This window comes from Coenobita brevimanus, chromosome 27, assembly GCF_032717465.1.
Source record: "Coenobita brevimanus isolate Jiangsu-jjx chromosome 27, ASM3271746v2, whole genome shotgun sequence".
Classification (NCBI taxonomy): Eukaryota; Metazoa; Arthropoda; class Malacostraca; order Decapoda; family Coenobitidae; genus Coenobita; species Coenobita brevimanus.
In genome coordinates this window covers 2,496,512-2,522,500 of record NC_136980.1, presented here as the reverse complement: position 1 = coordinate 2,522,500, position 25,989 = coordinate 2,496,512, and the positions used below count along the sequence as shown (strand labels likewise).

Genomic DNA, 25,989 nt, shown 5'->3' with positions numbered 1-25,989 from the left:
GAGAGGGGGATGCAGTGTGATGGTGGTAGTAGGAGGGGGAGGGGGAGGGGGAGGGGAAGGGGGAGGAGAAGAGGGAGAGGGAGGGGGAGAGGAGAGGGAGAGGGAGAGGGAGAGGGAGGGGGAGAGGAGAGGGAGAGGGAGGGGGAGAGGAGAGGGAGAGGGAGGAAAAAATGTGACTGAGGGAGGAGAGAAAAGGTGGAGGAGGGAGGAAGAGGGGAAAGAAGGGGAGGGGAACGGGGAGAGGAAGGGAAAGAAGGGAAGAGGAGGGGAAAAGGAGAAATTGACGTTGTGGTGAATGGTGGGGAGAATGCGGTTGAGAGAGAGAGAGAGAGAGGGGGGGGGGGAAGAGAGGGGAGGAATGAGAGGGTGGTGTGATGGTAGTGGCTGGGGGAGAAGGGGAGGAAGGGGAGAGAGAAGAGGGAGGGCATGATGGAGGAAGGAGAAAATGTGGTAGAGAGAGAGAGAGAGAGAGAGAGAGACCGTGGTAGTGGTAACAGAAGTAGTTGGGGGGAGGAGAAGGGGGGAGAAAAAAAGGGGGGGAAGAGGGGAGGTAACTGAGGTGGAGGAAATGTGGTAGAGGGAGAGAGAGGGGAGAGGAGGGAGGAGGGAAGAAACAGGGAGGAGAGGGAAGGGAAGGGAAGAGGGAGGGGAAAGATAAGGGGAAGGGAAGGGAAGAGGGAGGGGAAAGATAAGGGGAAGGGAAGGGAAGAGGGAGGGGAATGATGAGGGGTAGGGGGAGAGGGAGGGAAGGTGGTAGTGAGAGGGGGAATAGAGAGAGAGGGGGAGGAGGAAGATGGGGAGCGAAGAGCAAGGGGGAGGTAAAAGGGGGGGATTGTGGTAATGGTGGTAGTTGGGGGGTAGGGGGGGAGCAGAATAGTGGTTGTGTGGATTAGAGACAGCTGACTCAGACCCAAGGATGGTGGTAGTTGTGGTAGTGGTGGTAGGGATGATTGTAGTAATGGTGGTGGTGGTGGTGGCAGTAATAATGGGAGTGCGATGGGAATGATAATGGCAGAGCAGAAGAGAGTGGTGGTGGTGGTGGTGGTGGTGGTGGTGTGGTAGGAAGAGAATCATAGTGTGGTCGTAGGGTGTGGAAGATATGATGTGGTGGGGAGTGGCAGTGTGGGAATGTGGTGTGGTGTGGTGGGGGGTAGTGTGGTGCGATGTGGTGTGGGGCAGTGTAGTGTGGTGTAGTGTAGTGTAGTGTAGTGTAGTGTAGTGTAGTGTGGTGTGGTGTGGTGTGGTACAAGAATCGTGCAGTGTGGTAGATGAGAATCACAGTGGTAGTTGTGTGGTGTGATGTGCTAGTTTGTATAGCATTGAAGTGGTGTGGTATGTGGTGTAGTAGTGATAAAATCGATCGAATTACGGTGCTGTGGTAATGATGTTTTTGTGGTACGGCAGGTGTGGCAGGTATCTATAAGGTGTGGTAGTAGTGATAGCGTGGTAGTGATGAGTAATGATGCGATGGTACTGTGGCATATGACAAGTTTTGAAGTATTAATATGTGGTGTGTGGTTGTGTGGTAGTACTGTAACAATGGTGTGGAACTAATGGGGTGGTAGTAGTATTAGTATTAGTAGTATGGCTGGTATATTTATGGCGGTAATACGGTATCTTGTGACAGTGTGATAATACAGGATGGTAAGGGCGCTAGAGTACACAGTCATACCGGTAAATACCCTGTCCAACCCCCTAATGCAAGACGATTAATACCCCAGTGCTTCACATTAAATAAATATACAAGTAAAGAAATCAGAAAACACTCAGACAGCTTATACCTCCGCCAATGCCACTGCCATTAAAAAGGATCCGGAGCCAATTCCGTCCCCAAATTTAATACAATCTTTCTTTGTTTTTGGCCCACCATTCCACAAAATTTCATCATAATCCGCTCATACCTTTTTGTGTAATCTTGCTGACGGACAAACAAACCAACACGAGGTAAAACAAAACCTCCTTGGCGGTGGTAATAAATAAATGAAAATCGTGAATGATGGTTTTACAGTTAGTTGTTATTTCCGTCATTTTTGTTTTTATACGACATATATTTCTGAATGAATAGAATTTTAGTATATTGTATAGCTGCTTCCTATGGTGTACCGGAAGAGAAAGAAAGAAAAAAAAAAAGCACACACACACACACGCATTCTCGTCGGTTAAGGAAGCCCCCTAACACCTCTTCCTAAGCGATTTAGTTTGTTTAGTACACGTTACAATCGCCACCTGTGTTGCTTCAGTCATTCTAATGTAGCCATACTCTGCACAAATATGGTATAAAAAGGAAAATAAATTGCTAAAGAAGAGGTGTTAGGGAGATTTCTTGACCTACGGGAATAAAGGAGATTATTTTGAAACATTTCCCCCATTCTCTGAAATTATTAAGATGGAGAAAAGAAGAATAAATCGGTGGCAAAAATTCGCTAAGTATTTCACCTATTCAAGTTATCACCTTCCTCTGCTGGCTAATACAGTATTCCTGAGAGAGAGAGAGAGAGAGAGAGAGAGAGAGAGAGAGAGGCTGGCTGGCTAGATGTCTCTGCTCAAAGATGATTACCTATGGTGCGTCTGGGAGGAAAGTGACGTAGGAAAGTGATGGAAGAAAGTGACGGAGGAAAGTGACTCACATCCACTCTCCTAGTTAATCTCTCCATCCCATCCTCGGTCTCCCCCTCCCCCTCCACCTAACTCATACACACTCTCCTTGTCAATCTCTCCACTCCATCCCTCCATCTCAACCTCGATCTCGTCCCCTCCCTTCCCCCCTCCACCTCACGTACACTCTTATTCAATTTCTCATTCTCCATTCTCTCCACACGACAATAATAGTAATACTAATACTAATACTAATTCTAATTCTAATACTACTACAAATAATAATAATCGAAATTAATCATTGACAGTCATGAAAAAATTAGTAATGAAAAAAGTCATGAAAAATTTAGTCATGAAAAACTTGACCATGAAAAAAACTGGTCATGAAAAAATTAGCCATGAAAATATTAGTCATGAAAAAAGTCATGAAAAAATTAGTCATGAAAAAATTGGACAATGAAAAATTTGTCATGAAAAAATTAGTCATGAAAAAACACATATACCATCACCTCATGTTGGTACCGGTATGATAACAAGGCGTCCCAGTAAAAAAAAAAAAAAAAAAAAAAAAAAAAAAAAAGAGGGGGGGGGGGAGAAAAAGACTCCACATAACCCCTCCAGTTCGAAAAGTTTCAGAATAAAATCGTCCGGAGAGAGAAATACGAAGGAAAAATATTGGCCTCTTTGAATTACATGTAGGACACGAGAATTATTTGACATCAGACGATTTTATTCAGCTGAGTAGACCGAAGCGCTGCCAAAGGATTAATGAAATACAGAGAGAGGTTATGCTGGTGTGGTGGTGAATAATGGGGTTTGTGTGGCGTTGGTGTGGTGGTGGTGGTAGGGTTGGGGTGGATGTGTGTGGCGTGGTTGTGTGGAACTTGTGGTAGTGTGGTGGGATGGTGTTGGTGTGGTGAGGTGTATGGTGTAATGGGGTGTGGTGGTATGGTGTGACAATGTGGTAGAGTGTGTGTGTGTGGGGGGGGGTAGAGCAATGGTGGTGTGGAAGTAATGTGGTAGAGTTGTGTTGATGTAACTTGTGTGGTGTGATGATAGTGTGGTATTGTGTAGTGTGGCAGAGGTGTTGTAGTAGTAGTAGTAGTAGTAGTAGTAGTAGTAGTAGTAGTAGTGGTGGTGGTGGTGGTGGGGATGATGATGATGATGATGATGATGATGATGATGGTGGTGGTGGTGGTGGTGGTGACGGCAGTGGTGGTGGTGATGTGCGATGGTGTGTGATAATGATGCCAGTGGTGTTGGTGTGGTGGTGGTGGTGGTGTGGCGGAGTGTGGTGAAGTGTGGTAGCGTCGGTGACAGAGCAGTGTAGTGGAAATAATTGTGGTAGTTGCGTCGACAGTGTGAAATGCTGAATTGTGGTTGTGGTAGTTGTGGTACTTTCCCCAACCTTTACTTCAGTGAATGGTAGTTGTGGTAGTTGTGGTTTGAGTGGAAGGTGTAGTAGAAAGGTTTGTTTTGGTAGCTGTGGTAGGAATGGTTGTTGTGAAGTTTGTGGTTGTTGTGGTAGACTATGGTAGGCGTGGTAGTTATGGTTGCTGTGATAAATTTTGGCAGACAGGGTTGCAGAGGTGAACTGTGGTTGGTGTGGTAGGTTGTGGTGCTAGTAGTTGCTGTTGTAGGAATGATTATGACAAGAGGTGGTAGTAGTGGTTGTTGTGGTGGTAATGGTACCTGTGACGGGAATTTTAATGGTAGCAGTGGTAGCTGTGACTGTAATGGTAGTTGTGGTTGGAATGTCAGTGGTATGAAAGTGGTTGACGCGCGGCTGTGGGATAAGTAGCTGAGAATAGAATGGTAGGAATATGGTAGGAGTGGTTGGAATGGTTAGCTGAGAGTAATGGTAGATTTTAGTATTGGTGGTAATGGTAGTTGTGGTACCTGAAGTAACAACAACAGTAGTGGTAGTCATAATGGTGGTGGTGGAAGTAATTGTGATACTGTGGTAGTGCTGGTAATGGTGTTGTGGTAGTAATGGTAGTTGTTGTGGTGGCAGAAGCAACGAACAGAACAGTTGTGGTAGTTGTGATCGTAGTAGTGGTAGCTTAACCTTGGTGAAGGCTGACATTACATGAGTAGTAATTTCTGTGGTAATTGTGGTGGTTGTGGTGTAGGTACTATTTGTAGAGGCAACAGCAGCTGTGGTAGGCGTAATAGTTGAGTGGTGGAAACACTTGTGGTAGACTGGTAGCATGCGAGGATCGTGGTAGTCGCGGCAGAGGTGTGGTTAGACAGATGTGGCGAATGTGGTATAGAGGTGAAGCAGATGTGGTGATAGAGAGGAGGGTGGTAGTTGTGCTTAGATCTGAAACTAGGGAATGTGTGGTACTGTGGTAGTTCTGGTAGTAATGGTTGACAATAGTTGTGGTTGTAGCTGTAAATAGTACTTGTGGTGGTGGTGATAAGAATGGTATAGGAGTTGAAGGTAGTTGTGGTAGTTATGGTAACCAGGAGTTGTGGTAGGTGCGGTAGACAAGTGGCTGTTGTGGTGGGAAGTGTGGTAGATGTGGTAGGACTCGTAGTAGCTACAATAGGTGGCAGCTGCTGTAAATATGAGAAATACTGTTGTAGTTATGGTAGTTGTGGTAGCTGTAGGAAGGGCGGTACTGTAGTTGTGGTAGTGATGGTAGCTGTAGTGATGTTAGTAGTAATGTTGGTAGTTGTGGTAGCAGTAGGAAGGGTGGTAGTTGTGGTAGTGGTGGTAGCAGTAGTTAGTGATTGTGGTAGCAGCAGGAAGGGTGGTAGTTGTGGTAGCGGTGGCAGCTGCTGTGTGGTAATTGTGGTAAACGTGACAGCTATTGCACATACGGTAACTGTGGTAGTTGTGGTAGTTATGGTAGCTGTGATGGATGGGTTTGCCAGCTCCAGCGGTGATATTAATGGTAGCAGTAGGGGTGATCATGGAAGTTATGGTAGGCAGTGTGGTAGTAAAATGGTAGCGGTTGTGGTAGTGGTGGTGAAAGACATGATGGTACTGTGGTAATAGTGGTAGCAGTGGTGGTCATAAGGGAAGTGGTAGTGATGGTGACTAGTGGTAGTGATGGTGGTAGTAGTGGCAGTGATGGTGGTAGTTGTGGTAGTGATGGTGGTAGCTGTGGATAAGTAATGGTGGTAGCAGACGGTAGTGGTGGTGAGTGGTAGCAAGATAATAGTAGTAGTAGTGGTAGCAGGATAATGGTAGTAGTAGTGGTAGCAGGATAGTGGTAGTAATAGTGGTAGCAGGATAATCGTAGTAACAGTGGTAGTAGTAACGATTCTGGTAGTAGGAGACAGTGACGCGGGATGTTGGTAGCGTCGGTGGCAGGTGTCCTTGTCGAGTGATAGTGGTAGTTGTGGTAGTTGTGGTACGTCGGGGTTCAAATGAGAGTCTGTCGTGATGGTGGTAATTGTGGTAGAAAGGTTCACGAGAGGGCACGATGGTGGTTGAGGGGGGAGGGACTCAACTTTCCACAGCGATGGTGGTAGTTGTGGTGGTAGCGACGATGGTGGGTGTTAGTAGTTGGTGGATGGTGGTAGTTGTGGTAGGTGTGGTGATAGGGATGATGGTGGATGTGGTAGTTGGTGGATGGTGGTAGTTGTGGTAGGTGTGGTGATAGGGATGATGGTGGGTGTGGTAGCTGGTGGTAGTTGTGGTAGGTGTGGTGATAAGAACGATGGTGGTAGTTGTGGTGGTAGCGACGATGGTGGGTGTGGTAGTTGGTGGATGGTGGCAGTTGTGGTAGGCGTGGTGATAGGGACGATGGTGGTAGCTGTGGTGGTAGCGACGATGGTGGGTGTGGTAGTGGGTGGATGGTGGTCGTTGTGGTAGGTGTGGCCACAGGGACGATGGTGGGTGTGGTAGGTATCGTAGAATTTGCGGTAGTGGAATGATGGTAGGTGTGGTTGTGGTGGATAGTGGTAGGTGTGGTGGATGCTGGTAGCTGCTGTTTGGTGTGGTAGCAGGGACGATGGTGGGTGTGGTAGGTAAGATACAAGGTGTGGTAGTGTGATGGTGATAGTTGTGGCTGTGGTGTGGTAGTGAGATGGTGACAGTTGTAGTTGTGGTGTGGTGAATAGTGGTAGTTGTGGTAGGAGTAGTGGCAGGGAGGAGGGTGGGTGTGGTAGGTTCGGCCGGTATGGTAAATTAGATAACTATGCAAGGTGTGATAGTTGATGGATAGTGGTAGTAATGATAGGTATGGTGTAGGTGTGTGTGTGGTGATTGGTGTGGTAGGCTGGGTGTGGTGTGGTGACGATAGGTTGTGGTAGGTGTGATGAAGTGTGGTAGGAGGTATAGTTGTGGTAGCTGTGATTGTGGTGGTTGGTAAGTGTGACAGGTGTGGTAAATGTGGTAGTGAGTATGGCAGTTGTGGTAGGTGTGGAAAAAGTGGTGAATGTGATTGTGGTGGTAAGAGAGGTAACTGTGGTAGGTGTGCTAGATGAGGTAAGTGTGGTAAATGTGGTAGTAAATGCGGCTGTGGCGATTGAAACCGTGAGAGATGTGGTGTGGTGGTAATTAGTGGCAGATGTGGCGGTGGTGGTAGATGGATGGTGGTGCCAGGTGTGGTTGTGGTAGGTATGGTAGCAGGAAGTAGGTGGATGATGGTAGCTGTGGTACGGAAGGCCTCGCTCTCCACTATGATGATGGTAGTTGTGGTTGTGGTGGTATGAGTGAGAAGTGTGGTAGTTGTGGCTGTAGGGTTGAGTGAGAATTGTGGTAGATGTGGTGGTGGTGGTAGGTGTGTGGTCCTAGTAGCTGTGGTACTCGGTGAGTGTGGTTCTTGTTGTTGTGGTGGTAGTGATGGTGGTGGTGGTGATGGTGGTGGTGATGGTGGTGGCAAGTGTGGTTCTTGTTGTGGTAGGTGTGGTAGCAGTGGTGGTGTTGGTAGTGATGGTGGTAGCACGTGTAGTAGTGACAGTAGCTGTGGTAGCGGCCGTTGTAGCTCTGATTATGAGAGCTGTGGTAGTGACTGGGGTGGTGGTGACAGTTGTGACAGCTGTGGTAGTGATGGGAGGGGAGGTAACAGTTGTGGTAGCTGTGGTAGGAGGTGAAGGAGGCGATGACAGTTGTGAAAGAGGAAGTAGTTGTGGTAGCTTCGATTGTGGTAATTGTGGTGGTGAGGGTGGTAGTGGTTGAGGCTGTTGTGTTGAAAGCAATTGCGAGAGACAGGGCAGTTATGGTGGTAGGCATGATGGTGGTAGTTGTGGTAGCTAAAAATAGGGTTGTGGTACGGGTGGTGGCTGTGACAGTGGTAAACATGATTGATGGTAGTTGTGGTAGCGAAAAATAGGGGCTGTGGTAGTTGTGGTAGCTGAGTGGTATACATGATTGACGGTAGTTGTGGTAGCGAAAAACAGGGGTTGTGGTAGTTGTGGTAGCTGTGATAGTGGTAGGCACGGTGGTGGTAGTTGTGGTAGCCAAAATATTTAACTGGTAATGGTACTTGTAGTGGTAACAACTTCAGTAATGGTAGTTAAGGTCAATGTGTTGTTTGCGGTAGCTCTGGCAATGGTATTTATGGTAGATGAATGGTAGTTAAATATGGTAGTTACGATGGTAGGTTGTTGTAATTTAGTAGCTGTGGTAGTATTACTGGTAGCTGTGGTAGAGTGGTAGGTGTGGTGATTAGCTGTGGTAGGTGTGGTAAATGCCGAGTAAGGCAGCTGTGGTAGTGATGCTAGTGAATGATAGTTGTGGTGATGCTGGTAGTTGTGGTGACTTGAGATAGTGATGGAGATAGTTGTGGTAGTTCCATATAATAGTGATCTTAGTAATGACGGTAGTTGTGGTGATGGTGGTAGTTTTGGTGGTGGTTGTGGTAGCTGTCGTGCTAGTAGGTATGGTAGTGATGCAGGTAGTTTTGGTAGTCAGAGGTAGAAACTAGCGAAAGTGGTGATTGTGGTGAAGGTTCTGTGGTGATAAATCTTTTGTCTGTAACTGCTGTTTGTGGTAATTGTGGTAGTTGTGGTGGGATTGTTATTACCTGTTTTTCTCTTGTAATGCTGGTGGTGTAGTGAGGGTGGTACGAGGTGCTGTGGACGTGGTGGTAGTTGTGGTGATGGTGGTAGTTGTGGTAATGTTGGTAGGGTAACGATGGTAATGAAGGTGGTAGTTGTGGTAATGATGGCAGTTGAGAGGGTAGTAGTCATGGTGTACGTGAATGGTAGTCATGATGCTGGTATCGTAGTGGTGGTAATGTTGGTAATGGTAGTAATGTCGGCAGTGGTGGTAAAGTTGGTAGTGGTGGGAATGCTGGTAGTGGTAGTAATGTTGGTAGTGGGGGAATGTTGGTAGTGGTGGCAATGTTGGCAGTGGTGGTAATGCTGGCAATGGTGGTAATGTTGGCAGTGGTGGTACTGTTGGTAGTGGTGGCAATGCTGGTAGTGATGGTAATGTTGGTAATGGTGGTAATGTTGGTAGCCGAATGTTGGTAGCAGTGGTAATGTTGGTCGTGGTGGTAATGTTGGTAAGTAGCCGAATGTTGGTAGTGGTGGTAATTTTGGTAGGTAGCCGAATGTTGGTAGTGGTGGCAATGTTGGTAGTTATGGTTGAGGTAACAAATGCAAAGGTTGTACAAATGGCAGTAACAACAATTATCATAAGCTCCTGCCAGCGTCGGTAATGGTGGTAGTTGTGGTAGTTGCCGGAGTGAGAGAGGTAATTGTGGTAGTTGCTGGGAGTTCGTCTGGAGGCTCATGGTGATTGTGGTAGTAATGACATGTATTTGTTGAGGCATGTGCTGGTAGTGGTGGTAGTTGTGGTAGCAGTGTCAATGAACGCATATGCTGGTAGTTGTGGTAGGGGGTCACTGAACGATGATACTGGTAGTTGGTGGTGGTGGTAGTTGTGGTAGGTGCTTGTGGTGGTAGCTGTGGTAGGTTCTAGTGGTGAGTTGTGGTGGGTGATAATTGTGATTGGTGTTGCTGGCGGTAGTTGTGGTAGGTGATAATGTTGGTAGTTGTGGTAGGTGGTGGTGGTGGTAGTTGTGGTAGGTGTCGATGGTGGTAGTTGTGGTAGGTGTCGATGGTGGTAGTTGTGGTAGGTGTCGATGGTGGTAGTTGTGGTATGTGTCGACGGTGGTAGTTGTGGTAGGTGTCGACGGTGGTAGTTGTGGTAGGTGTCGACGGTGGTAGTTGTGGTAAGTGTCAGTGGTGGTATCAGTGGTGGTTGTTGTGGTAGGAGTCAGTGGTGGTAGTTGTGGTAGGTGTTGATGCTGGTAGTTGTGGCAGATGTCAACGAACGATGATGGTGGTAGTTGTGGTAGGTGCGGGTAAATGCATATGGCGGTAGTGGTGGTAATTGTGGTAAAGGTTAATGAACTCAGTGGTTATTGTGGTAGGTGGTGGTGGTGGTGGCTGTGAACGCTGGTAGTGGTAGTTGTGAGAACGAACATTAGCAATGGAAGTTGTGGTAGGAGAGTCACGGAATGCTGGTGATGGTAGCAATGGTAGGTGGTAGTGGTTGCTGAGGTGGAGTGTTGACGGCAGTGGTAGTTGTGGTAGAGAAGGTTAATGAAGTTAATACAGCTAGTGGTAGTTGTGGTAGGTGTCTGAAGGTGTACTGTATAGTGGTAGTGGTGGTACATGTGGTAGGTGTCAAAGTATGTAATGGTAGTAATGGTAGTTGTGGTAGGTGTCAAAGTATGCAGTGGTAGTGGTGGTAGTTGTGGTAGGTGTCAAAGTATGTAGTGGTAGTTGTGATAGGTGTGAAAGTATGTAGTGGTACTTGTGGTGGGTGTCAAAATATGTAGTGGTAGTGGTGGTCGTTCTGGTAGTTGTCAGTGGTAGTGGTAGTAGTAGTGGTAGTTGCAGCATGCAAAGTTGTGGTAGGTGTCGGTGATGATGTGTAGTGGTAGTTGTGGTAGGTGTAGGTCAAGGTATGTGCTGACAGTAGTGGTTGTTGTGGTAGGGGCATGTGATGGTATGCAGTGGTAGTTGTGGCAGGCGTCTTCAAGTATAGTGGTAGTGATGGTAGGACTGAAGGTATGTAGTGGTAGTAATTGTCGTAGGTGAAAAATGGTAGTGATGGTAATTGTGGTAGTGAAGTGGTAGTGATGGTAATTGTGGTAGTGAAGTGGTAGTGATGGTAATTGTGGTAGTGAAGTGGTAGTGATGGTAATTGTGGTAGGGAAAAGTGGTAGTGATGGTAATTGTGGTAGTGAAGTGGTAGTGATGGTAATTGTGGTAGGGAAAAGTGGTAGTGATGGTAACTGTGGTAGGGAAAAGTGGTAGTGATGGTAATTGTGGTAGTGAAAAGTGGTAGTGATGGTAACTGTCGGTGGTTGAGTAAAATCTCTCATTGTCTAAGTCAAAAAATGCAACGTGAATTGTGGTTATTGTGGTAGTGAATTGTGGTTATTGTGGTGGTGAATTGTGGTTGTGGTGGTGAATTGTGGTTGTTGCAGTGGAGACAGAAGAACAGGTGTAGCGATAGTGGTAGTGGGGACAATTGTGGTGAGGCTGGTGATAGTAGTAGTTGTGGTAGATATCCAGAACAGGATAGAGATAGTGGTAGTGGCGCAACCAGGAGTGTGGTAATTGTGGCAGACAACGTAAATATGCCCCTAGATAGTGGTACCTGTTTGGATTGTGGTAGCAGTGGTGGGACTGAGTGATTAAGGTAGTTGTGGTAGGCGGGAGTGTGGTAGTTGGTATAAATGGGATAGTGGTAGCTGGCTGTTTGGATTATGGTAGTTGTGGTAGGCTAGAAAGTGGTAGTGGTTAGAGCTGGGAGTGGTAGTGGTAAGTCAGTGGTAGTTGTGGTAGCTGGGATGGTGGTTGTGGTAGCCAAAATAGTAGTTGTGGTAGAATACGTGGCTGAAGAATTGTGGTAATGGTTCTAGTAGTGGTGAGAAGTGTATGCTGGTGATTTGTGGTAGTTGTGGTAGGAGCGGTGGCTAGTGGTAGTTGTGGTAGAAGTGATGGCCAGTGGTAGGTGTGTGGATTGTGGCAGCTGTGGGACTGGTGGATAGTGGTAGTTGTGGCAGGAGTGGTGGATAGTGGCAGTTGTGGCAGAAGTATCGAATAGTGGTAGTTGTGTTGGATGGTGGTAGTTGTGGTGGATAGTGGTAGTTGTGGTAGGAGTGCCGGATAGTGATAGCTGTGGTAGTAGGGATAGTGGTAGTTGTGGTAGGAGTGCCGGATGGTAGTAACTGTGGTAGAAGGGATAGTGGTAGTTGTGGCAGAACTGACAGGCAACTAGGATTCGTGGTAGCTAGACAGGTAGTTGTGGTAGGAGTGCGTAAAAGGCTAGAGGGGATAGTGGTAGCTGTGGATGGTGGTAGATAGTGGTTGTTATGGTAGGAATACATGAGAGGTCATGGGGATAGTGGTAGTTGTGGTTGTCGGGACTGTGGGAGTTGTGGTGGGAGTGCGTGAGGCTAGAGGATAGTGGTAGTTGTGGTAGGTGGATTGTGGTAGCTGTGGTAGAGGTGCGTGAGAGGCTATGGGGAGAGTGGTAGTTGTGGTGGAAGTGCGTCAGGCTAGGGGAATAGTAGTAGTTGTGGTAGGCGAGATTGTGGTAGTTGTGGTGTGAGTGCGTGAGGGTGGTGTGGATGTGGTGGTGGTGAAAGTAGGGTTGACGCGAAGGTTGTGGTAATTGTGGTAGTTGTGGTAGACAGATAGAGAGTATGTCAGACTCCGTGAGTATAGTTTTGTGTGTGTGTGTGTGTGTGTGTGTGTGTATGTGTGTGTGTATGTGTGTGTGTGTGTGTGTGTGTGTGTGTGTGTGTGTGTGTGTTTAGCTATTTACTTGTGTCTTTGCTTGTAGCCTATGTGTTTTATGTAATGCCCGTGTGTGTGTGTGTGTGTGTGTGTGTGTGTGTGTGTGTGTGTGTGTGTGTGTGTGTGTGTGTGTGTGTGTGTGTGTGTGTGTGTGTGTATGCTTGTACCGTGTGTGTAGTGTGTGCACATTACTTATATGATGTGTATATTATTCATGTGCGTCTGTGTGTGTAGACCTACATGTGCTAGGTGTAATGCACATGTGTAGGCTAAGGTTTGTGTGTATGTGTGTGCAGGTGCAACGCGTGTATACCCGTGCAAGTACCCAAAGAACTGTGATTGTGTGTGTGTGTGTGTGTGTGTGTGTGTGTGTGTGTGTGTGTGTGTGTGTGTGTGTGTGTGTGTGTGTGTGCTTAGTTACCAATACACAACACAGACAACACACAACCTACAAACACACTCATCTAACCACATCCATCAAGAAACACACACACACACACACACACACACAATCACTCTCTCTCTCTCTCTCTCACATCACATACTTTCTCACACACTGCACATGCCCTTACACACACTGACTTGTCACACTGTTGCTCATTCATACTCGCTCTCACACTTTCACTCTTACTCTTCTCACACTGATTCTCTCTCTCTCTCTCTCTCTCTCTCTCTCTCTCAGCAAGAAGTCGTCCTTTTTATAAACTTTCCATTACGTTTTTTGGTCACTCTTATTTACCGATTTTGTGTGTGTGTGTGTGTGTGTGTGTGTGTGTGTGTGTGTGTGTGTGTGTGTGTAAACATATCGCAGAGGATGTTAACATGGGACATGGGAACTGTTGGACCGGAAGTGTAATATTTATGTTAGAGTTGGGCAAAGTATTGAGGGGGTGAATTAAAGAGAGTGAGAGAGTGAAAAAAAAGTGAGAGAGTAAGGCTGAGTGTGTTGTGTGATAGTGAGATAATGAATAGATAGTGAGGGTATGCACTTGGTGACTGATAAGGAAAGAGAGTATGATTATGTTGTGAGAAAGTGAGAGGAACAGAGAGAGAGAGAGAGAGAGAGAGAGAGAGAGAGAGAGAGAATACAGAACGCAATAAATATGTGAGTGTGGGAGAAGTTAGTGAGACGGTGAATATTAGAGACAGTAAGATAGTGAGATAGTAAGATAGTGAGACAGTGAATATGAGAGATAGTAAGATGGTGAGAAAATATATAAATGTTTGACAATGCTGAGATAGTAAGAGCAAATAAGAGAGAGTGAAACAGTTAATATATCCGATGTAACAAAAACTCTGAGTATGATGAGATAGTGAGGATGAATAAATTACAGACAGTGAGACAGTGAATATATCTGAGTATGTTGAGATAGTGAGTAAGGGTGAAATAAGTTAGAGATAGTAAGAGAGTGAGAGAATATAGCTGAGTATGTTGAGATAGTGAGTGAGGGTAGGTTAGAGATAGTAAGATGGATAGAGAATATATATCTATGTTGAGATAGTGAGAGAGGGTGGAAAAAGATAGAGATATTAAGATAGTGAGACAGTGAATATATCTGAGTATGTTGAGATAGTGAGTGAGAGTGTAGGAGCGAGTGAGTGAGGCAGTGGTAGTGGTGGTGGTGGGTGGAAGTGGTGGTGACTGTGGTGGTGGTGGTGGTAAGCCACAGGCAGCTGGCTACAAAATGTGGTGAGTGTGGTGGGGGCGGGGGGAGGGCTTTGTGGTAGGGTAGGAAGAATGGAGGAGTGGGGAGGTGGGGAGATGAGAGAGAGGAAGGGAAGGGGAGAGGAGGGAGGGGGAGAGGAGAGGTGGGGAGAGGAGCGAGAGAAAGGGAAAGGGAGAGGAGGGAAGGGGGAAGTGATAGGAATGGGGAGGGGAAGGGTAGGGAGAAAAATGAGAAAGGGAACGGGGGGAGACAAAAGAAGGGATAGGGAAGGGAAGAGAGAAGGGGTTGCGAATGGGGAGGGGTAGGGAGAAGAGAGGTGATGGCGATGGGAAGGGGGAGAGAGGGGAGAAGAGGTGGGAATGGGGAAGGGAGGGGAGGGGAGGGGAAAAGCGTTAGCGATGGGGAGGGGAGGGGAGGAAAAGGAAGAAGGGATGCGGCTGGGAGGGGACAGATGGTGGGGATGAGGAGGGGAAGGGATGGGGACGGATAAATGGGAGGGAGAGGGAGAGGGGATAGTGGAAGATTAAAAAATAAATGGGGGGAGGGAAAAATGGAAGATAAAGGAGGGAGAAATATGGGGAGGGGGTAAGGTAGGAAGACAGGAGGAGGGGGGAATCATGGGGAGGGGAGGGGAGATTAGGTTGTGGAGAGATAGAGAGAGAGAGAGAGAGAGAGAGAGAGAGAGAGAGAGAGAGAGAGAGAGAGAGAGAGACTTTTTTTATATACAGGTAGAATAGTGTACTTCTCGTAATTAAGAACACCTGGGCTTAAGTATAGGCCACGCATTAAATTACCGTAATTAAAGATAAATAATGACGCTATAAAAATAAATGCACAATAATAACTAAAGGTAACAAGCATAATATTTTACTAATTGCTTTAATATTCTTTTTTATTTCAAATTTCATTCATCCATACGTTAGTTTTCGTTCTACAACCTTCCTTACACCCCTTCCACTTCCTTCCTCCCACTTTCCTTCACTTTCCTTCCCTCCTTCCTTCTTTTCCCTCCCTCCTTTACTTCTTCCCTTCCCTCCTTCCTTCTTTTCCCTCCCTCCTTTACTTCTTCCCTTCCCTCCTTCCTTTCCTTTCCCTTCCTCCTGTCTCTTTACTTCTCCTTCTTCCTCTTATCTCCTTCCATTCTTCCTTTCCCTTCCTCCCTCCCACCCTCCTTTCTTTTCTTCCATTCCTACTTCCTTCCCTACCCTTCCTCCTATACCCTTACTTCCCCTTCTTCCTTCCCTCCTTTATCTCCTTCCATTCTTCCTTTCTTTTCTTCCTTTCCCTCCCTCCCTCCTTACTTTCCTTCCCTTCCTCCTTTTCCTTCCCTACCATTCCTCCTTCCTTTTCCTACGTACAACTCCTTCCTACTCTCGTCTTTCCTCCTGTATCTTTCCCTTCCCTTCACTACTTCACCACTTTCCCTTCACCCTTATTCTTTCCTCCTCTATCTTTCCCTTCCTACTTTTTTTTTCTCTCCTTCCTACCTTCCTTTCCTTCCCTTCCTTCTCTCACTTTTGTCCTCCCTGGTCTTCCCATTCCATCCAATCTTTTCCTTCCTTTACTGTCATTCTTCTCTCCATCCTTACCCACCCTCAATCGTTCTTTCCTTTCTCCATTTTTTTTCTTTCCTCCATATTCTTTTCTTCTCTTTTCCGATTCTTAATACCCTCTCTCTCTCTCTCTCTCTCTCTCTCTCTCTCTCAAAACACCTACCAGTCACCGTGCTTGTGGTTTAAATTATACCAGTAAAGTATGTGCTCAATCACCTCCTTGTGGTATATTTATTTGTTATATATTATTCTCCGTGTGTGTGTGTGTGTGTTTTAAAGGGCGTGAAACTGGTGGCTAGGGGTACCTCCACACTCCGTCTCTCTCACACACACACACATAAACTACAATGCATTTTAGTCATCAGATTGGACCTTAACCTTTAACCCCAGAGTGGTTGAGGCACATTCTGTCATTTTATTCTTTCCAAAATTAAACTACTGAATTCTCCTCAGCAGCGGGATCTCAAAAGAAAAAAAAAAGAAAAAAAAAAAAAAATGAAAATGAAATTTTTTTAAGTACAGACAAAAGACTCTGAGGAAAGTGACAAAATGGAGGGAAAGGAAAATAATCTACAATGCTTAAAATTATGAGAGGATAAAAAACAAAATAAAAAAGTGAGGGAGAAGTGGGACAGGATGAAAATGGGAGAAGAAAATGAAGCAAAACAAGTGCAAAGAAAATGAGAGAAAACGGAATTACACGGGAACCTAAAGTAAATTTGGTAAACTTGAGTAACAAAATGGTAACAGAAACCTGCTAGCATTTAGATAAGATGAATAAGCCTTAGGAATTTATTCAGGAATATTTTAGGTAGCTCAGGAAAGTTACACACACACACACACAGTAATAAAGGTTGACTTTGAACTTTCAGAGTAAAACAATTTTTATGACCAAGAAGGCAATATTCAGTGACTTTGACGGTGATATGGAGTGAATAACAGAACGCTGGAAGTGGATTTAAATATATCTCTCTCTCCTAAATCGAGACAGGGTTGGTATGATTCTCTGTCTATGGACAGTTTTCTTTACTATGATGTGTGAAGGAGGAAAATGACGGATTTTCCCAGTGTAGTATTTCCTTGTTGTAATGCAGTTGATGAGATCTACTGCTGCTGCTGCTACTACTACTACTATAAAAGATCTCCACAGAGCTATATACAGTCATAAGAAAAAAGCAAAAATGGATAAAAATAACTTCCTCAGGATGAAGGGGTTAACAAGGTAATTTTGTACTGTATAACCTCACTGTATTTTATCACCACAGCTGAGATATGAAAATATATTATCTTTGTGATAATTTTTGTGCAACATGCATTTCATTTTGAAAATCAGATTGGTTTTCACATTATTAAAGATGCCTAGGCTACAAGTAGGCTGCAGCCATGGTCTAAAGTCCCCGGGCAAGGGAAACCAATTTCATGGCCACTGTGGCAGAGTTCGAACATGATACATTCTCAGCTATGATGATTGTGCATTTTGGTCAACACTCATCCCCAGTGACTGATTTTCTGATGCATCATTATTTGATAAAACTGCTGTGTCTTTAGTTTGCCCTCTGCTCAAGGACTTTCGGCTGCAGGTGCACTATGGAATATGATACAGAACAGTAATAAATTCCCCCAAGTGTTGGACTTGTACTGAATGGTAAATAAAGAACCTAAAAAAAAAAAGAAGTAATAAACATACTAAGGGTCAAAGAAGGTCAACTCAAACCAGACACTGGGTCACTTTCTTAGTGGAACAGGAGGCTTTGTAACAATTCATCCCTCGCAATTTCTCTTGCATTTTACACTTCAACAATCTTCTATGTGTTTTATATCATTTTAAAATCTACTAGTCTGCATCAATACCACACATAAATACTGAGGAGGAATGAGCAGAATAAATCACAACAGAAGAGTGTTACAAAATCTCCAAAACCACACAGAAAATTACTGTTTGTAACTATCCTTCCATCAAATTATTCCAGTACTTCACTTATTTTCTACACATAACAAAGATGAATGGCATGGGTTTTACTGCTTAACTCCTTCAGTCCAGTTACATAATGTATATACACAGTATATATTTTTCTTCATGGTGACAAGACAAAGTGAATGGGATGGGCTAGCTATTACATTTAACTATGTTTAGATACCTCAGCCACTTCCCTGCTCAGTCCCCTAGCCCAGAGGTAATCACATATAACCTCTCTCCACATCTTCCTTGGTCTGCCAGTAAGCAATCTTCCCTTGACACTCACACCTAGGACCCTCCTCAGCAAGTCATCCTCCTCCTTCCTCTAAACATGCCCAACCCATTTCAATTTACCCATCTGCATACCGTATCTTTTTGGTGTTTATGCCAAATCTCTCACAAAACGTTAACCTCAGTTCTGTCACACCATCATAAACAACCATACCTCCTTTTCCCACCTAAGGATGTGGTGAGGTAGGGTCCAGAGAAAAATAAAAAACTGGATAAAACGGAGAACTAGCAAAATTCTGTCCATTTAAATGGGCCACAATCTCATTCAATCACCATTCAAGCCCCCAGAATCCTGACACCACTTAAAGGGCATAAACTTCCACACTTATAACTTCATATTGCCTATCAGCAGGAAATAAATCCAACAAATATCAAATCACTGAAAAAAATAATAATAATAATAAAAAAAAATAGCTTGTCATACATTCCATATAAAATTCTTCCAATAAGCTCCAACCACTGTCAACTCCCCAGTCTCATCAACTTCCAAACCGTACTTTCTCACACTCATTTACCATACATATCCATTGCCTTGATCTACCACACCTCCTCTCACCTTCAAACTTGCTCAGTTACACCAATTTCACCACTCTTTTCACACCTATTCTCTCTGCATGACCTTATAATTTTAAGCACTTTAATCTACTGTGTCCAGACTTCCCTTCTCCATATCTTCCATAAATCACATTAGGCCTATTCATTACCCAATGTACTCTCCACACTCCAGTGACTCCACACACAATCCTCAATAATCCCATTTCCACCATTCTTACTCTTTGTACATATTCCTGCCATAGCTACCAAAGTCACACTCAATAATGTTACTGTAGTGTACAAAAATTTCAAGCATGCCTCATAGATGCTGCATTCAGACCTGTTTCATATCAAGGTCTTCACAGCACCAGCCACTTCCTTTTCCTATGCAACTCTACTTCCTTTGCACACATACCTCTCTCCTCTATCATTGCATCCAGGTACTTCAACTCCTTCACCAATTTGGGTCTCTCACCATTGACCACCGCATCACACTGTGAGACACATTCCTTCTCAGCAACCGTCATTTTGCTCTTACCCACAATTAGTTTCAAACCTCAACACTCACAGACATCTACAACTCTGAACCCATCTGCCATCATACATCAAGTCTGAGGTACTCACACCATTTATTACCAACCTCATCACTCTCTGAGCTTTTACCCCTTGCATAACCCCATCCTTACATATACATTGGACAGCCATTGCAACATTACACAGCCTTGTCTCAGTTCAACATTCAGTTCTATTGCTAAATAAATTAAATAACATCTCCAAATTAAAACTTCATTGCCACCAATAAACCTACTTTTCCAGTTTTCTCCAATGTATAGCATCACAAGTATGGTGTGCAATTTTAGAATATACAGTACTCGATTTATAATGAACAATGTCCATAGTAATAAGAATTTACAGTACAATATCAAATTTATGGAAATGGGTTAGATATACAGATACACTATTTGTCCTAACATGACTTTATACAGCCAATTATAATTTAAAAGGCATGATATTATTACACCTTTAATCAGGTCACTTTTTACCCAGCAGAGTTCAGCTAGTCTCGAGTGTGTGGAAGAGTCCTGTTATTTGGGGGAACTTGTTATGTGATGGAGGTGGGGTTGGAGCTAGCTCTGTGGCCAGGGTAAGGAGAGGCTGGAGGAAGTTCAGGGAGCTGTTGCCTCTCCTGACATTGTGAGGGCTCTCCCTCCGTGCTAAGGGGTCTTTGTATACGGCATGTTTGGAGTGTAATGCTGTATGGTAGTTAGACCTGGGCAGTAAAGGAAGTGGATACTCACTGACTCAAATACACAGAAAAAACAATGATCAGACAGATGTGTAATGCATCTTTGAATGAGAGGCCTGGGGGCTAGGTTAGTTGACAGGAAGGATGGGACTGGAATGTATTGGTGCTGTGATGTGAAGGGGCAGACTGAGATGCTTTGGGCATATGGAGAGGATGGAGGACGACAACTGGGTGTGGAAAGTGAGAAGTGTGAATGTTTGGGGTAGGGCTGCAAGAGGCACTCTGAAAATTACATGGGATGAAGTCACAGACTGTGACCTCAGGGACAAGGTACCAAACAGGGAGGCTGCCAGAGATCAAGCAGCATGGAAAGCCACCAATAGGTGATCAAGGATGATGCATGCAAGCATGTTGGAGCTTTAATAAATGATATGAGAACTGTACATTCTTCCTATCCCCAAATGCTTATCTTCAGCTTACCGGTACGACATTTTTTTTTTTTTTTTTTTTACCTCGAGGCTGTTGGGGCTAGACATAGTCCACATTAACACCTATTTAACATCTTAAATAATGAGTTATTTAAGAGGAGCCTGTGGAGTCACATGGAGAGACAGGCTGGCGAATGAGGATGTGAAGGAGCGTTGTGGTGTGGATGTGGATGTGATAGGAAGCGTTATGAGGAACACACTGAGGTGGTTTGGCCATGTGGAGAGGATGGAGGGTGAAAGACTGACGAAGAGAGTGTATGTGAGTGAGGTGGAGGAGGAAAGAGGGAGGGGGAGGCCGAGGATGAGATGGAGGGATGGGGTGGAAAGGTATATGAGAGGGGGGGGTGTGAGTTGGGAGCAGGGGAGTGAAATGGCGGGGGACAGGGCAACTTGGAGGCGATTTGTTTGTGGCCACCCCAAACGGGATTGAGGCGTCTGGCAATAGATAGATAGATAGATAGAATTTCAAGAGGGAGGATGGAGAGGGAGAGACTCAGGACCAGATGGAAGGATAGATTGGTGAGGTAAAAGAGAGGGGGATGTGAGCTGAACAGAGGGCAGACAGACTGCAGGGGACAGAGTGACATGAAGGAAATTTGTTTGTAGCAACCACATACAGGATTAAGGCATCTGGCTATAGACTGATACAGAGATAGATATTCCTGCTATTTCTTGACACAATATATTTTGCAACTGCACCTTTAATTTTGTCAAGCATTTCATAAGCTAAATAAAGTCATCTGGCTGCAGAAGGAGTAAACTAAAAAGAATGTCACCTAGATTCAGGAAATTAATATTTTTTGGCTGTGATGTGAAAGTGATACACAACTCTGCACATGGCTTGATAAAGTCATACACACACAACTCTAGTTGTTGTGTCTTGAGGCTCACGTGGATGTAAACCTGGTGGACTACAGATTATGTTGGTCTTTTCTTGTTGTCAATCATCCTCCTTTTGGGGGTCATAGAGGGAATTGAGAGAAGTTTTATACCCATGCAGTATAGCCATCTGCTTATACCGATGTCACCAAATGAAGGTGTCCCTCTCTGGCACCAAACACTACTCTTATCACCCACAGATTCACCTGATAGCAGATAACACCCTCTCCCTCCGCATTATACCTTTCACAAATAAACATGGTGACTTGGCTACACAATACCTTGTATTTATACTGATACCTGGAAAGCTGAAAGCAAACAGTCCTCATTTACAGCTACTTCACTTCCAGGTTTTTTTTTTCATTATTAGACTAAGATGATGAACTTACACCTAATTTTAATTAGGGTTACCAAATTCATTACCACAATGATAATAAAATACGGTAATCATCAGAAATGAGTACAGTACTTTCTAGCTTCTAACTTTTTCAGTACAAGATATCTCTCCCAAGCTCAAGAAAATCACTGGCAGTAGCAAGCATGATACAGAACCAGATATTATCAAACAGAAAAGGTAAGTTACTGCATGTTGCTTGTGCAGTAGTTGCAATAAACCAGACTTCACACATTAATTCCATGTCAAAGGCACTGCCATACTGCCCTTACTGTGACCCTAGGGTCACCTAAATGCAAATTCACTGGACTGTGGACTGAAGCTGATCTCCTGCAGTCCACCATCCCCTTTTCATGGGATAAGGGGGAAAATGAGGTACATTTGTATAACCGAAGAGATCGTTATATCAGTGCCACCATGTGAAAGCATCCCTCTCCCGTACCCTAAGGGAATGTACCAGTCAGAACCAAGATGTGTTTAACTTTTTTTTTTTTTTTTTTTTTTTTTTTAACAGAACGGAGGAAGGAAAAACAAATGGAGAAAAAAAAAATAATCCATACACCAGATTACTGGTGTCCTCTGTTCATAAAATATCTGTAACAGTTGGACTTGAAGAGTTGTAGGTTGAAATTTGGAGGAAAACAACTCTGGGGAAGCGAGTTCCAGAGAGATGCAGTTCGGGGAATGAAAGAATTCTGATAGGCAGAAGTTCTGCAATATGGTTGAGTGACATTCCAGTCATGAGCGCTACCAGATGCCCATGTAGCACGAGGGAAGGCATGGAGAGGTGGCACCATGGATGCAACTTCGTCTGAGCATTTGCCAAAAAAATATCTGTAAAATAATGCAAGGGAGGCAACATTCCTTCTTACTTGCAGGGGAGGTAGTTTATATGTAATGGCAGGGTTATTAATGATTCTAACAGCTTTATTCTGAATTTTGTCTAGTTGCCTTAATGCAACCTCTCCACATCCATTCCACAAGGGTGAGCAATATTCAAGCTGAAAGCGCACATGACTCTTATAAATTATAGCTAACTGCTCATCGGCGAAGAAGTTACGGACTCTGTACAATAATCCAAGTTTCTTTGAGGCGGTTTTAGCAAGTGATCTGACATGAGAGGTCCAGCTGAGGGCACTGTTAAGTGAGACACCAAGAATTTCAATACTTTTGGAGATGGGAATATTAGTAGCACTGAAGGTAATGTACGAGTCTGGCAATATCTGTCTATTACACCCAGAATCACTGACAATGTTCAGTAATTAAAAAATACTCATACTCTATAAAACCACAGCAATATTTAACCATCAGGGCCCAAGAATGTCATCTTTTTTTATTCTTGCCATCTCCACATGAACAGATTTAGGTCAAATTTTTTTTTTAAACTCAATGAGTGGGATACAGTCTTCGTTAACTCCTTCTCTATTTAGCTGCTCTTCATATAATTTCATGTCGTTTATAAAGGCTTCGACATTCTTGTATGTGTCAGCCTTGGTCACCAAATGATGGTAGTAGTAGTAGTAGCTGTTCCCTAGGCAGTCTGGCCGAACAGCCCCGAGTCCCTAAGGCAGGCCATGGCCGAGACTGGGCTTTCCCACAGAGCTCTCAAGGAGTGCATGCTGTGTTGCTGGTGCTGGCGATTGTGTGCAATGCAGTCTTCCATAATGTGCTTGATAGTACAGGGTGTTGTGTTACATTTTGGACAGGCATCAGCGACGGAGTCATCCAGCCTCTTCTGGTAATTTAAGAGGGCTGGATGATGGGCCCAAGAACCAAATGATGGTTCTTCATGCTGCTTGATCTCTAGGAGCCTCTCATCCCAGAGGTCATACTGTATGGCCTTATCCCATGCCCTCTTTGGTCTGTCTCTAACAACTACCGGTACCCCTCTGCATCCAGTTGTCATCCTCCATCCCTTCCACATACCCAAACCATCTCATTCTACCCCTTCTCATCACATCACTAATATTACAGGCACATCCTCTCTTTCCTCTCAACTCTTCATTTGCAATCCTAACCCCACTAGGCCTGTCATTCATGGATGCATTACACATCCATCTGACCATTTTCATTTATGTACATCTAAGCCTACAATATATCCTCCTCCTTTACTGTCCAAGTCTCACTGCCATACAGGATTACACTCCTAACACATACTGTATATAAAAGTCCCCTTTGCAAGGAGGAAGAGCCCTCTCAATGTCAGGAGAGGCAACAACTCCATAGCTAAACTTCTTTCAATCATTCCTCACCCTTGGTACTGAGCTCCCTCCAGCACACATCATGCCCTCCAAATAACAAAACTCCTCTGCACACTTACTATAACAGACTCTCCAGCAAGATCAATCCTTTCCTGCCTCTCTCCTTTTACATACTGCACATGCAAAACCAGCACACTTTTGCAGCCTCCCTCTTCTAAGATGCATGAAATAATCTGAAATTAGCTCAAACAAGCTGAAAAAAGCCATATAGACTACTGGGATTTTCTCACTACCACACTACACATTTTCATGAAGGATGTGTGGCAGCTCTAGAGTTGGACATATTCACACGGTTGCACCAATACAACCAAGCAGATCCACCCCCTCATATTCAAGAGGTCTATTATGCCTATACAGTACCTAAACCCTTCAGTATATACAAAAGTTTGAACTGAATAAAACCCTAAGATGACAAGAATAAAACAAAAATGACATTCAATGACACTGTGGGTTATAGAGGTGGCAGACAAGGATGGTGGTAATAACAATCAGTTTGCACTGCATGGGTATTCAACCACTCACAAACAGCTGATGATAATACAAATGTGCCTGAGATCATGCACATTTTCCCAGCATTTACATCAGTGAGCACTCGTACCCAGTAACTGAAAAATTGGGCTATCAGTACACATACTAGCAATGTGAACTTATCTGCTTAAGTACAGGATGCTATAACAATATATTCCATGTGGCACAGGAGGACTCGTACCAGCTCTACCTAAGCAATATGTTTTTCACAGCTAATACACCTTAACATTCTCTTGTAAACTTTATCACTTTAATACTGTGTCAATACAGGCTGCATCAGTAACAAACAAGAGGGTACCGAGGTGCAACATGCAGAATAAATAGCGAAGTAGTTTTATGAACACTTCAAAGCCACTTAAGTTAAAATCTATCATCCAAATCCACACATCAGCTAACATTCAACATACTCTATAAAGGTCTTTTTCATTGGCTTCGGGAAAATGTAACAGCCAATAGGGCAAATTTGTATATCCTGTACCAATTCAGTCCTGACAAGTTCATTATCATCATATTTCAGGGAACAGGATGACTGGACAACACTAACAATGAACAATGACATCAACAGGAATAATCTCAAGGTCTTAATTAACATACATGTGTAAGGGTAGGGTTGATCCCAAGTGGATGGTGGATGACAACAATACCGTACGGTACTTCATAACTAGATAACGAACAAGAAACATCATCATCATCATCATAAAGAATCATGACACACCTGGTAATGACCTTATGAAGTTCTACTAGCTACTGAATGTGGATGAATAAAATGGATTTGTAGTAGCCTAGATAACATAAGAAAACAGTTCTGGTACACGGTACTGCATGACTTGATAACATAGGCAAGGAATAATGACACTTCCGGGTAGAGATACGAAACAACTCACAATGTGCTGAGGGGGTCTTAATATGTCAGTGAATAAGTTGGATGTGTGCTGAAAGATGATGTGGATGAATGGACAAAACTTAAGTGAACTGAGAGTGTTGGTTAGGTATAGTAAGCAGTGTGGAGGCAGGCAGAGGTAGAGCAGGGGGCAGATGGTAAATGGGCAGGTTGATGTATGAGTAGGTGGTGGGTGGAGGTGGATGTATGGTGGATGATGTGAATGAAATGTAAGAGCAGAAAGTGCTAAACTGGTATTTTGGGGTATCTAAGGGGCTGACATCAGATGGGAGAGAGCCAGAGAGTGGCTAGGTGGGTTGATGGATGAGTGGGTGGCTTGATGAGTAGAAGTAGATATGTGGATGAAGATGTGGATAACAAGTGGATGAAATTTGAGAACTGAGGGTGTTAAACAGGCGTTGTGAGGTGTGTATGGGCTGGGCGTGGAAGGGAGGGGGACAAAGGGTGGTTGGGTGGGTTGGTGGGTGAGTGGGTGAGCTGGTGGGTGGAGGGCGGGCGGGGTGCGCGGAATGCGGGCGCCACGCACCAGCCCACACACACTCACACCCGCCGCCCATAACTTTCTCCAAACCTATGTCTCCCATAATCCTAAATCCACTCTCAGCACAGAACAAGACACCTCTGGCCAAATAAAAAGTCAGACTGTACTCACTGTGTCTAGGGTCCGAGCGTAAGTTCCGGAGATATTAAGAAAAACATTTGGAGCAGTTTATCCCGTGGTCATAACAGTCTCCTCACCCTCACTGTATAAGTACCACAAAACCTGCTACCAACACACGCTCGGCCACACGCTTATCCAATCCAATACCTTAAACTTCAACAAGGATTCCTTTCATCTATACATTACGTTTAGCTTTTTCTAGCAGCAAACGCGTCTGGAATATTTCTCATTTTCCTATAACTACAAAAACCACAACAAAAGTTGTGGTTGCGAGAATTCTTAACCCAAAATGTGAATTATATACAGCCTGTTAG

The 25,989-nt window shown here is 44.4% G+C and overlaps 1 protein-coding gene across 1 annotated transcript in view; it reads right to left on the bottom strand.

The window, feature by feature from the left end:
• Positions 1-18,844, bottom strand: part of LOC145394569 (uncharacterized) — a 32,862-nt gene extending 14,018 nt beyond the window's left edge. The window contains exons 1-2 of the mRNA XM_080268411.1: positions 18,733-18,844; positions 5,001-5,157 (exon numbers count right to left, since the gene is read on the bottom strand). Of these exons, the coding sequence (XP_080124537.1) occupies positions 5,001-5,157; positions 18,733-18,844 (269 nt within the window). The remainder of the gene's footprint in view (positions 1-5,000; positions 5,158-18,732) is intronic.
• Positions 18,845-25,989: the final 7,145 nt, after the last annotated feature.